Here is a 15,137-nt window from a genome sequence, read left to right on the forward strand (position 1 = left end):
TAGCTCCCAGCCTTCTCAGATTCAGCGGGACTGTTCCAATTTGAGTGGTCAGTCCAGCTATTCAGGCAGGTCAGGGCTTTGTCCCAATGTCCAGTCTCTCTTTTCTCTGTGCAACGTCTTCATTGCTCTGTAGCTCCTCGTCCTTGGGGGTGGGGCCAGTGTAAGGTGCCCCAGCGAGGTAGTCGTGGGTGAGCTGTAGCCCATACTCGCTCTGACGCCCTACAGGCAAAATGTGTCCTCCCTCTGATGTGTTGTGGTGTATGTGGTGCTTTCCACTTACTTCTGACCAGCCGGTCGCATCTGTCTACAGGCATTTCTCTTCTGGAACCAGGGCAGCAATAAATTCAGAGGACACAAGGTTCATAACCATAACTAGGACTTTACTTGGGAAGTAGGAATATTTACAATATTTACAGGCAGATATAATGGATAAGGACCAACTGGTTGTCATCTTTCCCACAGGTACTTGATACAACTTCAGCCCTGGTTCCCAATTTAGATGAAGCATCTCTGTTGCCTTGTTCTCTAGCCGTAGAGAATCTTCCTCACCAGTGACAGTGTAGTAGTGAGAAAGGAAGGAGCCTTCATTTGGCACTGAAAGGGTTAAAAGAGAATGTTCCTATAGTTAGATCTCTCTGAGCTGTCGTTAGGTCCAGTTAAGGGGTTAGCTGTGATGATCCAGCCAGTAGAGTAGAGGGGGAACTTAGTGCCATGATCAAGCATAAAGTGTGTATAAAGCTTGTCCCTGATATTTCCTTGTGGGGCTGTAGTACTTTTAATCGGCCACAAGATGCCACTGTCGGGCGCAGCTGTTAGTGAGAGCCTGCTACTAGAATGGCAGTGAGGAATTAACTGCCACAGGGGGTGGGGCATCCTAGGTAATGTCTGGAGAATTTTCCAGAAAGTGTCAGTTGGAGTCCTATCAGAGTTGTGACAGGAAGCCTTACCGAAGGACAGTCAGGGAAATTGGCTGCTATGGTAGACATGGGCTCCCTACCCTCAGACAGTGGATAAGCAGTGTAAATATCTCTTCAAGCAGGAGTCCCATTAGCCGGCCGGAGAAACTTAACAGAGGTATTGAGGACCCCGAAGCACTTCTAGTCTGCAGGTAGCAGAGGAAGATAGGACTCCAGGCTAAGCCGTGAGGGAGATGTAGGATCTGGATACACTGCCGCTGGTGAGGAAACTTTTCTTCAGCTAGAGAATAGAGTTAGAGAGATGCTTCACCTAAAGAGGGCACCAGGGCTAAAGATGTTTCTAGCACCTGTATGGGAGATGAAAACCTGTTGGGCTTTATCAAATGTACCTGACTGTAAATACTGTATATACTCCTCTCCCCTAAGTAAAATCCCAGTTATGGTTAAGAACTCTGTGTCCTCTGAATTTATTGCTGCCCTGGTCCCAGAAGAGAAATGCCTGGAGACAGCCATGATCGGATGGTTTGAAGTAAGTGAAGAATGTCACATACCCAGCCACACATCAGAGGGAGGACACAAATTGTCTGTAGGGTGTCAAAGAAAGCAGGGGCTACAACTCACCCACGACTACCTCGCTGGGGCACCTTTCATCAATATATCCGGATCCTAGTTCTCCCCACATCCTAGACTTGAGTCTGTAAAAAAAATACTTCTTTCTGTATTTTTTTCTCTATTGAAGACTTCTCAAAGTATCAATATCAAGATATTCTTATAAAAAAAATGTATCTATTTATTATTGAGTTATCCATTAAAAAGAATGATTGCAGAAGGTACATACAATGATTAGTCACAAAGTGATTGTCCATTAGTCCATAATTAGCTTAATTGTTGAGATTCACCCATCTTTCCCTGGGATCCTGGATGGTAGATTATCTATCTGTGTCCAGCACGTGTGTCAGGATGACACCATGTGTTCCTTGGGCCTACATCAGCAGTAGTTTACACACACACCCTCGTCCTGTGTCCTGTGGAATGGCAAGAGCCCCCCCCTGTCTCTAACATGGGCTTTTATAGGCCGGTCATATGGCACCTGTTCTTCTAATTATGGTGCTGAACCAAAAATACACAAATAGCGCATGTCATCTAAACACCCTAACACGATGGCTGATGCAATCTGTATGGTACAGAATTCAGAATTCAGAATAAAATGAATATCCATAATTAATATTTAACAGAGTTCTAACTTCTTCTTCAGCCTGCAGACAGAATGTGCCCCCAGGTCTTCAATGACTCTCTCGAGGTTCCCAGACCGGCTAAGGGGACCCTTGTGGAGGGACTCTTCTCTTTGGTGATCCACTGTCTGAGATACAGAGCCCATGTTTACCCTAGCAGCCAGTATATGGAGCCTGTCTCTTCTCAAGCACTGTACACTAAACTGTTCACTTCCTGCTCCTGGAAAACTAACCAGAGATTTCCTAAAGTGCCCACCCTCTGTGGGCTGTCCTCACACACAGTTAACTCTCTCACTGCCCTAAATGCCTGCAATGCTACTGGCAAACTTCACCTGTCATCTGTATTCTAGACAGTGGCATCTTGTAACTGGTTACTAATACTACAGCCCACAAGGAAGCACATCAGGAACAAAGCATTTATTCACATCCTGTGCTCAGCCATAGCACTGGGTTCCCTCTCTTTCTACTGGGCTGGATTATCACAGTTAACCCCTTAAATGGACCAAACTGCAGCCCAGAGAGATCTAACTGTTGGGAAAATACTTCTTAACCCTTTTAGTGCCAGAGGGAAGCTACTTCCTTCACCACTAATACATCAGCATCTCTCTGCACACACTTTCATTAATTAAATAAACATTTTCTATTTTTCTTGTGATCGGGTCTCCCCAGAAATATAACACACAGCCTCTATCACTGCAGACAGTAGCTAAAGAAATGAATGACAGCCTACACTGACAAGCATTGGAGGATTTTGTATCCTTAAAGGTATACATAAAGGTATACTATAATGTAAGGTATATATATCGCTTAAGGCGATTGCATAATCAGAGATAAGTCCTATCAATTTACTCTATATATCTGGGTTTATTGTAATACTTTATTATACCTATGCCAGGAAAATCATTGTATTAGATTAAGCAGTCACCTTATTCTTCTGTAATAGCTCACTTACAGTATGTAGGGCATTACAGGGATAGTTAGGGACAGCCACCGTGGTGTGGGGGCGCCAAATTCATTTATTAGGGTGCCAACCCCCACGATAGGCAGGATCTTTGAAGGGCTTATCAGGGTAATTTAAGTCCGTCCTTCATATTAATAATTCGATTATGGAATGTGTTATATAACATTTATGGTTAGCTCTATCTAATTTTTTAAAACACATGGGTTTTGGTGTTTTTTAAAAATCTAATAAAATTATTGGTTTTAAAGGATTTATATGTTCACTCAATAATTCTACTCCTTTGGGTCTATCACTTATGTTATTTCTAATACTTGAAGCTCTGAGCTAACAGACAGATTATACTGGCACATACAGATACATCTGTACATAATAGTGTATTTATATGTATCTATGTTCTAGAGGTAAAGAGAAAGTCAGATTTTTTGTCCTTGAAAAATTACTGAAAAATTAATACAAAACTGTCATTTTCTCTTCTTCAGATCTGGTCTTCCAAGGAATTGAAATCACAACCTACATCATTAACGCTTTTTGAATAGTACAGAAAAGATTTGATTCTGCACTAGAAATGCAGCGTTTTTTATTTTACATGAATTTTTTTCAAGCTCCACATAAAAACCTATAGAGAAAAAAAAAAACAGAAATGCACAGTGCAACAGCGTCTTTATATATACCAAGGGCAGGAGTTTTTATGAAATTACAGGAAAAATATATCTTTGTACCGTGTTAGCCAACAGATCGAAAAATATTACAATTGGAGAGTCCTCAGTGGTTGATATCTTTTAATGGCTAACTGAAAAGATGGTAATAAATAGCAAACTTTCGAGACTATGCAGGTCTCTTCATCAGGCATAATATAACACAAAAATCTGAAGTCACATATTTATACACAACAGGACATAGAATAGTGCAGTAAAAAACACAAGTGAAGCAGAACTATCAATGTGGAGCAGGGAGAAACAGTTGTGGCAGTAAATATTGGACCAGTTCATATATAAGAACCATGAAAGTTTTATTGTCCCCTGATTGAGGTCTGCTCCAGGGTTGTAATGCCCCCACAAGGTCTGAAGAGCATATTCCTTAATTCAAGGGTGGGGAATCTTTTATATGCCATTTGGATATTTATAACATCATTCAGAGGCCGCACAAAATTGTCAATATAATTTCTATACTTGATCAAACAATTAATTAATTAACTCCTAATTCGATGACCGAAACTGCTTCTCTTTGGTGAGGCTGTGATGTTAGGTGGTATTGATCATGCTACTATTTGCAACTGCTTTTTCAGATTTGTGTTGGTCTGAAGCACAGTCAATGCTTTGTGATGATAAGTTTTCTAAAGCTTTGTAGAGTATATATTACACTGCAGGTCTCCTCAAAGTGGGAAATTTATCACTGCTCACTTTACATTTCTAGAACGCAAGCAGTGGGAGGTCTGCAGTATATACATCACAAAGGAGAAACTGAGACAAAAACATTAAATAGGACACTCTGGGGTTGGAGTATATACAACAAGAGACAGTGGGGCTGGAGCATGTACATCACAGGAGACAATGGGGCTGGAGCATGTACATCACAGGAGACAGTGGGGCTGGAGCATGTACATCACAGGAGACAGTGGGGCTGGAGCATGTACATCACAGGAGACAGTGGGGCTGCAGCATGTACATCACAGGAGACAATGGGGCTGGAGCATGTACATCACAGGAGACAGTGGGGCTGGAGCATGTACATCCCAGGAGACAGTGGGGCTGGAGCATGTACATCACAGGAGACAAGGAGACATTGGGGCTGCAGCATGTACATCCCAGGAGACAAAAGGGCTGATGCTGCTGTCTTTTCTGTGGAGCTGGCCAGTGTTGGTATCTAATCCTTGAATGCATGTACTGCAGCCTTCAGTAGTGAACACTGAGTGTGCATGCTTGCAGTACAAGAAGTAATTAAAGGGCCGTAAAAACATGACTGCCAACCTAAGCACCGCGGTCCCCAGGAATCTGCCCTGGGGGTCAGTGAAAATGTCATTGTGGGCTGCAAACAGCCCACAGGCTGCAGGTTCCCCACCCCTACCTTAACCACTTCGCGACGGCCCACTGTAGATAAACGTCGGCGCTTGCTGGGCTCTGTGCAGCGCCGACGTTTAAAAACGGTGGGTGGTCTCACAGCGCTCAGGACCCCCAGGGTCCTGCAAGCGCTGCGATTCCGGTGCAGAGCGTTAGCTCTGACAGGGGACATCATCGGGACCTGATTGGATCAGGTCCCAATGATGTTAACCCTTTGCTATGTTCTATATGCCGCGATCTATAGTGATCGCGGCATATAGAAGATAGACAGAGGAGAGGGGGTCGTCTTACTTACCCCTCCGACGACCCCTGATACCTTCCAGGACCTGGCGTTGCTATGGCAGCTGGAGGTCACATGACCGCCCCCAGATCTGCCATATATGGTGTCCTGCCTGGCTCAGCCTGCAGCTGAAGCCTGGCAGGACACACTGACTGTGAAACAGTCAGCGAAGATCTCATGTAATGTAATACATGTCTATTACATTACATGAGATCAGTGATCAGAAAAATAAAAATTAATGTCCCATACAGGGACTAAGTAAAAATGTAAAAAAAAAGTTTTAAAAAAATGTTTTTAAACTGTTAAAAAAAATCACAAAATAAATAAAAATAAATAAATAAAATATTAAACCAATAAATCCGTATATTTATGCAAAACCAAAAAAAGTACACATATTTGGTATCGCCGTGTCCGAAACAACCTGATCTATAAAACTGTTACACTAATTAACTCCTTCTGTGCACACCGTAATAAAAATAAATAAAAAACGGAGAAAAAAAATATGCTTTTTCATCATATCGCCAAACAAAAAGTGGAAAAAAATGCGATCAAAAAGCAAAATGGAAATAAAAATGGTACCGCTGAAAACGTCATCTTGTTCTGCAAAAAAAAAGCCACCATACAGCTCCATCAGCCGAAAAATTAAAAAGTTATAGCGCTCAGAATAAAGCAATGCAAAAAAAATATTTTTTCTATAAAATTGTTTTATTGTGTAAAAGCGCCAAAACATAAAAAAAATATACAGTAAGTGTAGTATCGCTGTAAACGTACTGACCCGAAGAATAACACTGCCTGATCACTTTTACCACACGCAGAACGGCATAAAAAAAAACCTCAAAAAACAATTCCTGAATTGTTGGTTTTTGTTAATTTTACCTCCCAAAAAACGGAATAGAAAGCGATCAAAAAATGTCACATACCCAAAAGTGGTACCAATAAAAATGTCAACTCGTCCCGCAAAAAATAAACCATCACATGACTCTGTCAGCTGAAATATGGAAAAATTATAGCTCTCAAAATATGGCGATGCAAAAACTAGATTTTGCAAAAAAAAGCGTCTCTTAGTGTGTGACAGCTGTCAGTCATAAAAACCCGATATAAATCTGGTATCTCTGTAATCGCACCGACCCGAAGAATAAAGTAATCTAATCAGTTATATCACACGAGGAACGGCATAAAAAATAAATAAAACCAATTCTTCACCTGCTACTGATTTGTTTATTATGTCTCCCAAAGATCGCAGTAAGGCTCTGCTCACATTTATCCTGCGCTCCGTGTAAATCTCTGAAATATGTGATTCAGCCAGAACCCATGACGGAAGATTCCCTGTAATGAGGCAGATATAGGCCACTGTGGATGCCGTCTGGCCTGTGATCCCACGGTGTCAGTTTTTTTAGGCGTGCATAAAAGTGCGGTTGGCCACAGTTTTGTGCACTTCTGAAAAAAAGGACACCGCTAAACAGAGGCCAGACGGAGTCCAGAGTAACTCTGCTGCCTCATTACAGTGAATGGATCCTGCAGGGGTTTCATCTGAATTACATCACTTGGAAATTTAGATAGAAACCCCGATGTAAGTGCTCAGCCTAGAGCGCCGGATAAATGTTACGTAAAATGTTCCCAATAAAAGCTTCAACTCAGTCCTCAAAAAAAGCTAGTCCCCACTCAGGTCCGTCATCTGTTAAAAATATAAGGGACTTCCAAGTTACTGGTAGCAGAAAGGCTCTGGAAAAGCGAAATAGCCCTTGCCCCCGAAAAGAAATTCAGAAAATGTTGTGCTCCCAAATTCAAATGCCTATTCTACAATAATTTGTTCTCCAATTGTCAAATAGCGCTCCGTCCCCCCCAGATCTCGCCGTATGGCTGAGCGGTACAATACAGCCACATATGGGGTATTGAAACTTTTAGAAGAAATTGTGTGACACATTTCGGCACCATTTTTAACCCATTGCCCTGTGTGAAAATGTAAAATCTGAGGGTAAAACATTTTTTTGTGGTAAAAATATAATTATGCTTTTTTCACTGCCCAATGGTATAAATTTAAAAATTAATAAATACTCACTACTTCCCTAGATGAATTCCTTGAGAGGTGTAGTTTACAAAATGGGGTCACTTGTGGGGGTTTCTGCTGTTTCGGCATGTCAGCGACTCTTCAAATGTGACATGGTGTCTGCAACCTATCCCAGCCAAAATAGCGCTCCTTTCTTTTCCGAACCCTGCCGTACACCAAAGCAGTGGTTTTCCCCTACACATGCGGTATCGGCGTACTCAGGAGAAATTGCACAACAAATTTCATGGTGCAATTTATCCTGTTACCCTTATGATAATGCGAAATTAGGGAATGAAAAACATTTTTTGTGGGAAAAATGTGAAACTTTTATTTTTACAGCTCATTATTATAAACTTCTGTGAAGCACCTTGGGGTTCAAGGTGCTCACCACACATCTAGATAAGTTCCCTAAGGGGTCTAGTTTCCAAAATGGTGTCACTTGTGGGGGGTTTCCACTGTTTAGGCACATCAGGGCTCCCCAAATGCAACATGGTGTCCGCTAATTATTCAAACAAATTTTACATTCAAAAAGTCAAATGGCGCTCCTTCCCTTTCAAACCCTGCCGTGTGCCCAAACAGTGGTTTGCCTCCACATATGGGGTATCGGCGTGTTCAGGAGAAATTGCACAACAAACTTCATGGTGCAATTCATCCTATTACCCTTATGATAATGCAAAATTAAGGGATGAAAAACGTTTTTGTGGGAAAAATGTGAAAATTTTATTTTTACAGCTCATTATTATAAACTTCTGTGAAGCACCTTGGGGTTCAAGGTGCTCACCACACATCTAGATAAGTTCCCTAAGGTGTCTAGTTTCCAAAATGGTGTCACTTGTTGGGGGTTTCCACTGTTTAGGAACATCAGGGGCTCTCCAAACGCAACATGGCGTCTGCTAATTATTCAGACAGATTTTACATTCAAAAAGTCTAATGGCGCTCCTTCCCTTCCAAACCCTGCAGTGCGCCAAAACAGTGGTTTTCCCTCACATATGGGGTATCAATGCACTCAAGAGAAATTGCACAAAAAATTTGGGGTACATTTTTTCCTGTTACCCCTGTGAGAATAAAAAAAATTGGGTCTAAAGTAACAATTTTTGTGAAAAAAGTTAAATGTTAATTTTTTTCTTCCACATTCCAAAAAATCCTGTGAAGCACCTGAAGGGTTAATAAAGTTCTTGAATGTGATTTTGAGCACCTTGAGGGGTGCAGTTTTTAGAATGGTGTCACTTTTGGGTATTTTCTGTCATAAAGACCCTTCAAAGTGACTTCAAATATGATGTGGTCCCTTTTAACCTTTATAGCTCCCTAACAAAAAAAAATTTTGGTTCCAAAATTGTGCTGATGTAAAGTAGACATGTGGGAAATGTTATTTATTAACTCTTTTGTGTGACATATCTCTCTGATTTAAGGGCATGAAAATTCAAAGTTTGAAAATTGCAAAATTTTCCAAATTTTTGCCAAATTTCCGATTTTTTCACAAATAAACGCAAATGATATCGAAGAAATTTTACCACTATCATGAAGTACAATATGTCACGAAAAAACAATTTTAGAATCAGGGGGATCCGTTGAAGCGTTCCAGAGTAATTACTTCATAAAGTGACAGTGGTCAGAATTGAAAAAATTGGCCCAGTCACGAAGGCAAAAACAGGCTCTGGTGCGAAGTGGTTAATTGAGGTAGAAAGAAATAACTCCATGCGACACATTCATTCCTGCTCCAGGTTACATTTTTGAGTGCAGAATCAAAACTTTTATATACTATAAAAAATACTTAAAAATGTCGCTTCTCATCTGAACCAAAAATGCATAAAATGATGGGGAAAAGGCATAAAAAATGCAGCATAATCAAAGATTGTTATTGCATAGTTAGGTGCAGACTCCTGCAGGAAACCTGCACAGTATTATGCAATGTGTGAACATGGCCTTGCAGACACAATAACAGCCACATGTTGCAGAGTGAAGCTTACATAAAAATGAGAAAGTTCTAGCTGCTTCAACTATGAATAAATGAAGAAAAAATTAATCTCAACTAGAGATGAGTATGACGCCCAGATCACGTTTACTCAACAGCCTCACCGGGGACGCAGGAATTTAAGAGATTCTCAGGCCTCTCATCCAGCCGCCAAGTACCACTGACATGGACACTAGACTAGAGTCCTGTGAATTGATCTACTCATCTCTAGTCCCAACCGTCCAGGATACAGTGTGAAAGTCCCAGATTTGGGTCTGCGCCCTGCAATCACGAGCATCTGCATAATGTCCCTCACTGCCACTGCCCCATCTGACATCTCCTGCCAGGTTAGAAAGAAATAGTAAATGGGTGTGACTTGGGGTGTGGCAAGGGCCACAGCGCTGTGCATGCTGCATGATTTGTCACTCTTTCTGTTCTTCTAAAGTTGAGTGGTATGATTTATTGTTGAAAAAGAATTATCACAAGCAGGTGCAGAAGCACACCCACAAAATGTTATGTTTTCTAAACCTATTTAAATGTTTTTAATATAGTGTAAGTCAAAGCGTCAGAACGTGAGAAAGAGAGGAACCATCCAGCTTGTTATCAGCGAAAAGTTCAAAAGCCTGAAACTCTGATGGATGGTATGGGGTTGCGTTAGTACCTATAACATGGGCAGCTCACACATCGAAAGGCCCTATTAATGCTGAACATTATTTAGAGGTTTAAGTACAGTATATACTCCATCCAGATGTCTATTTCAGGAAAGACCTTGCATATTTCAGCAAAACAATGTGAAACAACATATTGCATCCATCACAACAACATGGCTTCACAGAAGAAGAGTTTGGGGAATGAACTTGGCTGCCTGGAGTAAAGACCATTCACCAATAGAAAAAACAAAAGTAGATATGATCTAGTCCCAACTTTTCTGAGATGTGTTCCTAACATCAATTTCTAAATGTGTTAATTTTTATTAATTGAAAAGAAAAAAATGTCTAACTTACAAATTTTCAAGTCGCGATATGTGTTCCATGTTCTGTTGTGAAGCAAATATGGCTATACGAGATTTCCAAATCATTACATTCTTGTTTTCCTTACATCGTACACAGTGTCCCAACTTTTGGGGAATTGGGGTTGTATTAAATGGCATACAGTCTAATCAGAACTAAGTAAGATGAGTTGTTTAACTACCATTTATGATAGTTTGTCATAATTACATAAGATTATGTTTCCCTTCTTTACATGGATAACAGGAAAGTAATCGGTTTAAAAGGCGTAAGTGCTTTTATCTAATTTTTCTGCATACAATGGTATTAGCACATAAGCTTACATGTATGGCACTGACGCGTGAGTACATTCAAGTGTGCCCACATACATAGGTAATTTCTTCAACCTGCAGTTCGCTTCCAAAACTAGGTGTGACGCTGATTCGCTTCTCACGGACAAGCCCTGAGTCGGAATAATCGAGGAGTCCAAAGTCAATAGCTAGGAGGGTAGGAGACAGTCGTAGCCAGGTAACGGTCCAAGGTCAAAATACCAGGAGGATAGCAGATCAGAGCAAAGGGGTTAAACAAACTCAGGGTCAGAACAATGTCCAAGGTCAGATAGCGATACATCAAGAAGCAGAATACAAAGCACAGAGTAAACCAACCACAGTTAGCTGATGCTACGACTGACAGCTATCTGGGACTGCCAGCTCAGTTAAATAGCTGAAAAACCAAGGAAACCGGGAGAACTTAACTAGAGCTCAGTACCTCCCAGTGTCAGACTGGAAGGCTGAGCTGTCAATAAAAACAAAGACAGCTCAGCACACCCCTGCACCAGACTGGACAGCTGAGCTGTCAATCACTGCACAGACAGCTCAGCACTGAGGGGTGGAATAGTAACACTAGGTTGTCACTGACAGTGTCAGATAAAACATATTCACTGTGCACTGTAATAATACAGAATATGCAGTGCAGGGGGAAACGCTTCATTTCTGTTAAATAACCTTTCAAAAAGAAAAGACCCAGAGAGTCTTCCTATTCAAAATTAATAATGTTTCAACTTGCATGCAACAAAGTTAAAGCTATATCCAATTCCACATTTTTAGTAACTATTTAAATCTACACAAGTAGATATAAGATACATCCCAAGTACATTGTAACAGTTCTGTATTGCAAATTCACGAATAAAAGACAGCTGAAAGGGAGTCTAGAGAAAGTGAACTTGTGTCGAATAATGAGAAAAAAAACACATTAACTTTCAACAGCAGTAAAATTGTTAACAGAATTATTTTCATACATTAGTGGCCAGTTAGAAGTCAAATATTAAGAAATACAATATTTTAAAAAAATACTTTTTACTTAGTAAGTTAAATATTAACTATGAATGTGTGCACATGAAGTATTGCTTGAAGTTGTCACATATATTTTATTGCCTCTATTACAGAATACAGCCTGAAGCATTGCTGCACTGTGCATTTATTATGAAGAATAGAACTGAAGAAAAGGATCAAGTCCTATTTAATATCAAAGCAGCAATGTAATGAATGTATCTAGCACTGGTGCCCAGAAAATGGAAGCGCTAAAACCTCAAATAGCATCTGATTCTCTGCTACTTGGTACATGTTGGAGCAAGTACAGAGTACCACTGTAAGTAATATATGATGGAACAGAAAGAATAGAATTGTAAAGTGCTGCAAAATATAATGACACTACATAAATAAAATTATTATTATCATGATTAATAATATAGACATAAAATGGTGCAGAGACTAAATATTATGGCAGAATTCAATCTCAGCTAATAGCTCTCAAGTTAGCAAAAGAAACAGCTCAACTCAGTGTAGCATAATAGCTACATATGTCAGAAATAACAGAAACTAGATGTACTCACTTGGGTTTTGTTGTGTAAAATTCCATCATAGCTTCCTCTGCGCGCCTTGTTCCAAGGGTGTGGAAGGGACATGGCAATAGTGATCCAAGTGGGTAAAGAGCTTGCTTTACAAACACATGCCTAAGCAGAAACTGAATAGCCGAGCCACTTGATTAACCATTCCAATCCTATATACAAACCCACATAGGAGGGGCTAAGTTCTGGTCTGATGGTCACAGCCTTCAACAGCTGAGACGTGTGATACATTCCTCTAATGCCCCTTGCCTGATAGTATATTTATTTCCTACATGTTAATTTTCACCTTATACGCTCTAATTTTCTGAATTCCATGTTTCCCACAGAATACATCAGAATAACAGGCAGCTATAAGAACGTGTTCAATAACTAGCCTACTGTTCACTAGGATACATTTGTCAGTCAGAAATTCAGTTACTATATGTTGATTGTTAGACAATCAAAACATCACTCCATATAGATGGCAGCCGCAGGGCATCTCCAAATGAACTCATTGAAGACCAAAATATTATTGGCACCTAATGAGATAACACGAGAAAATTTTCAATGGGGCTATATACTTCTTTCCCCTGTAACATACCAGTTTTACAATAATTAAATCACAGAAAAACTATTGAAATGCTTAATATTAAAATTAATTCTTTATTAAATAACATATTTTAAAATAATTAACTGCAAAAAAAGATTAAAAGGTGCCGCCATTCAAACAAACTGGGAAGCCAACAGAGAGAGAAAGACTTAATTAATAATATAATGAAATACTTATCTGAATTTGTACATGGTATTTTTTTTAAGAAGAAACCTCAAAATAAGTTTTTCTTCTGATATAAATCAATGGTGTAGAAAGCTAACTGAGTCATGTATCAATATAATAAAATCAAATAATTCAAAATTCTAATGGAAATACAGTCTGACAGTATTGATATAATTAGATCTAATTAGCATACAGCAAATATATAACTGTGAATAATCAAATTATGCGACTGTGAACCCTCAAAAGGGTATATTTATATAAATTCTCTATATATATTTGATTGACTCAAAGTTATCCAATATTTTTTGTTCCCAAACTCCTATTGAAAAAACGCAGTGCCATTAGTCTTAACATAGTGCTGCAAGAGAAACAAATAAGGCCACAATTGCCCACTGCATTCAACAAACTGGTAGCATAAATCAGTGAAATGGTTAATCAGGCAAATGCCTATAATGTAAGTCAATGCAGCTATACTGGCTCACTAAATCATCAAACCCGCCGCATACGCTACTAAAACAAATTGATAAGCCATATGCCTTTGTGTATATCATGCAGCTAACCTGGCTGTATACCCGAGATGATGGATACAGAGAGGTGTTTACCTGTCTGATCAAACATAGACCGTGTGTGGATTCTCTGTGCTGCCTCCCCTCACTTCGACGCGCGTTTCGCTTTGCTTTCCCTTGTATGATGCTGACCAATCATAAGCAAGCAGCAACAATCAAAGGAAAGAAGAACCTGCCCCCATGATAGCTTAGATCAGGTTTCAGTGTGTAAGATGAGTGAAATTGTGCATTGCAGTCTGTGCTTGGACTGAGATCTAGAGACATCTGCCTGAGCCCTTAATTGGAGACTAGTATTGTGTAGAGATAGAGATCATGATTGCAGATATATGTCACTTACTGGGCTGTTTGTGATAGATTTGATAAAAAAAAAAAGTTATATCAGCATGACATTATCACTGGAGGACTAGAAAACTTGCTGCCATGGAGTCCTCCATATTCATGAGCTCTTTTTAACTGTGCTCCCATCACTGATTAGCAGCTTTCTGTCTATGTGTATTGTACACAGAAAGCTGCCAATCAGTGGCGTGGAGGGTATACATAGAACTGAAAGCTCTAAAGCTGATAAATCAGTCATTTTATCAAAACTGCAGCAAGAGGCCCAATAAGTGACACATCTCTGGAATTAGTATCTCTGTCCCTACGTCATACTGATCACAGGTAGGATAGCAAAAACCTGTTGGCAGATTCCCTTTAAGTGTGCTCATAAAAAATGAAGTCCTGCAACTAATTGAGCAGTCCAGAAGTGCAGAACAGGAGATATAACTTTTAACTCAACTGTAAATTATATTGCCTTTTGTGTTTGTAAATTTCTGTTTGTTCCCTGACATGTTAATATTTGGTTATAGACATTTGTCCTTACTTTTTTTATCCCGATCTCGGATTTAGTATCTTACATAATGGAAGGAACCTGATAACTGGTATTACTGCACTGAAAAGTCTTTTGGACCATTTGGTTATTCTTCAATATTTGCATCAGCATAATTTCTAAGTGCCAGGCATACCATACATGGACAACATTGATTTTATTTGCACACTCAATGGAAACTTAACTAAAACTGAGTTTATCATCTACTAACAGCCAATAAATGTGTTACTTGGACCTCTTGATAATACCATACGCAAAGAATTAGTGATCATTCCAAAGTGAAGAATTTCATTGATCGGACAAGTTCAAGTATGTTTGATCAATATTTCCCATGACAAACAAAGGGAGAATTGAAATTGATAGAAGTGTCTGTGCATTTCCTATCGTACAATAAAACTTCTGTGAGACCTTCATCTAGTCCTAATGCAGGGTTGGCAATCTCCTATAAATCCCTGGACAGTCTGTAAAAATAGAGGACATTTTTTTTTATGTCTTTGAAAAAAAACAACTTAATGCATCCATGAGGTATTTCAGCAGGTTATTGTGATTGCAGTTCTCATTTTACATGTCCCAGTAAGTCCTGTTAATGAATTTATATAAACTACAGACATGGAT

At 39.6% G+C, this 15,137-nt stretch overlaps 1 protein-coding gene across 1 annotated transcript in view; it reads right to left on the minus strand.

The window, feature by feature from the left end:
- Positions 1–12,479, minus strand: part of TAGAP (T cell activation RhoGTPase activating protein) — a 365,673-nt gene extending 353,194 nt beyond the window's left edge. Inside the window, exon 1 of the mRNA XM_073671362.1 lies at positions 12,323–12,479. Within this exon, the coding sequence (XP_073527463.1) occupies positions 12,323–12,394 (72 nt within the window). The 5' untranslated portion in view covers positions 12,395–12,479. The remainder of the gene's footprint in view (positions 1–12,322) is intronic.
- Positions 12,480–15,137: the final 2,658 nt, after the last annotated feature.

The sequence above is a fragment of the Phyllobates terribilis genome, unplaced genomic scaffold (genome assembly GCF_046119375.1).
Source record: "Phyllobates terribilis strain yellow unplaced genomic scaffold, ASM4611937v1 Scaffold_3__8_contigs__length_932513732, whole genome shotgun sequence".
NCBI lineage: Eukaryota > Metazoa > Chordata > Amphibia > Anura > Dendrobatidae > Phyllobates > Phyllobates terribilis.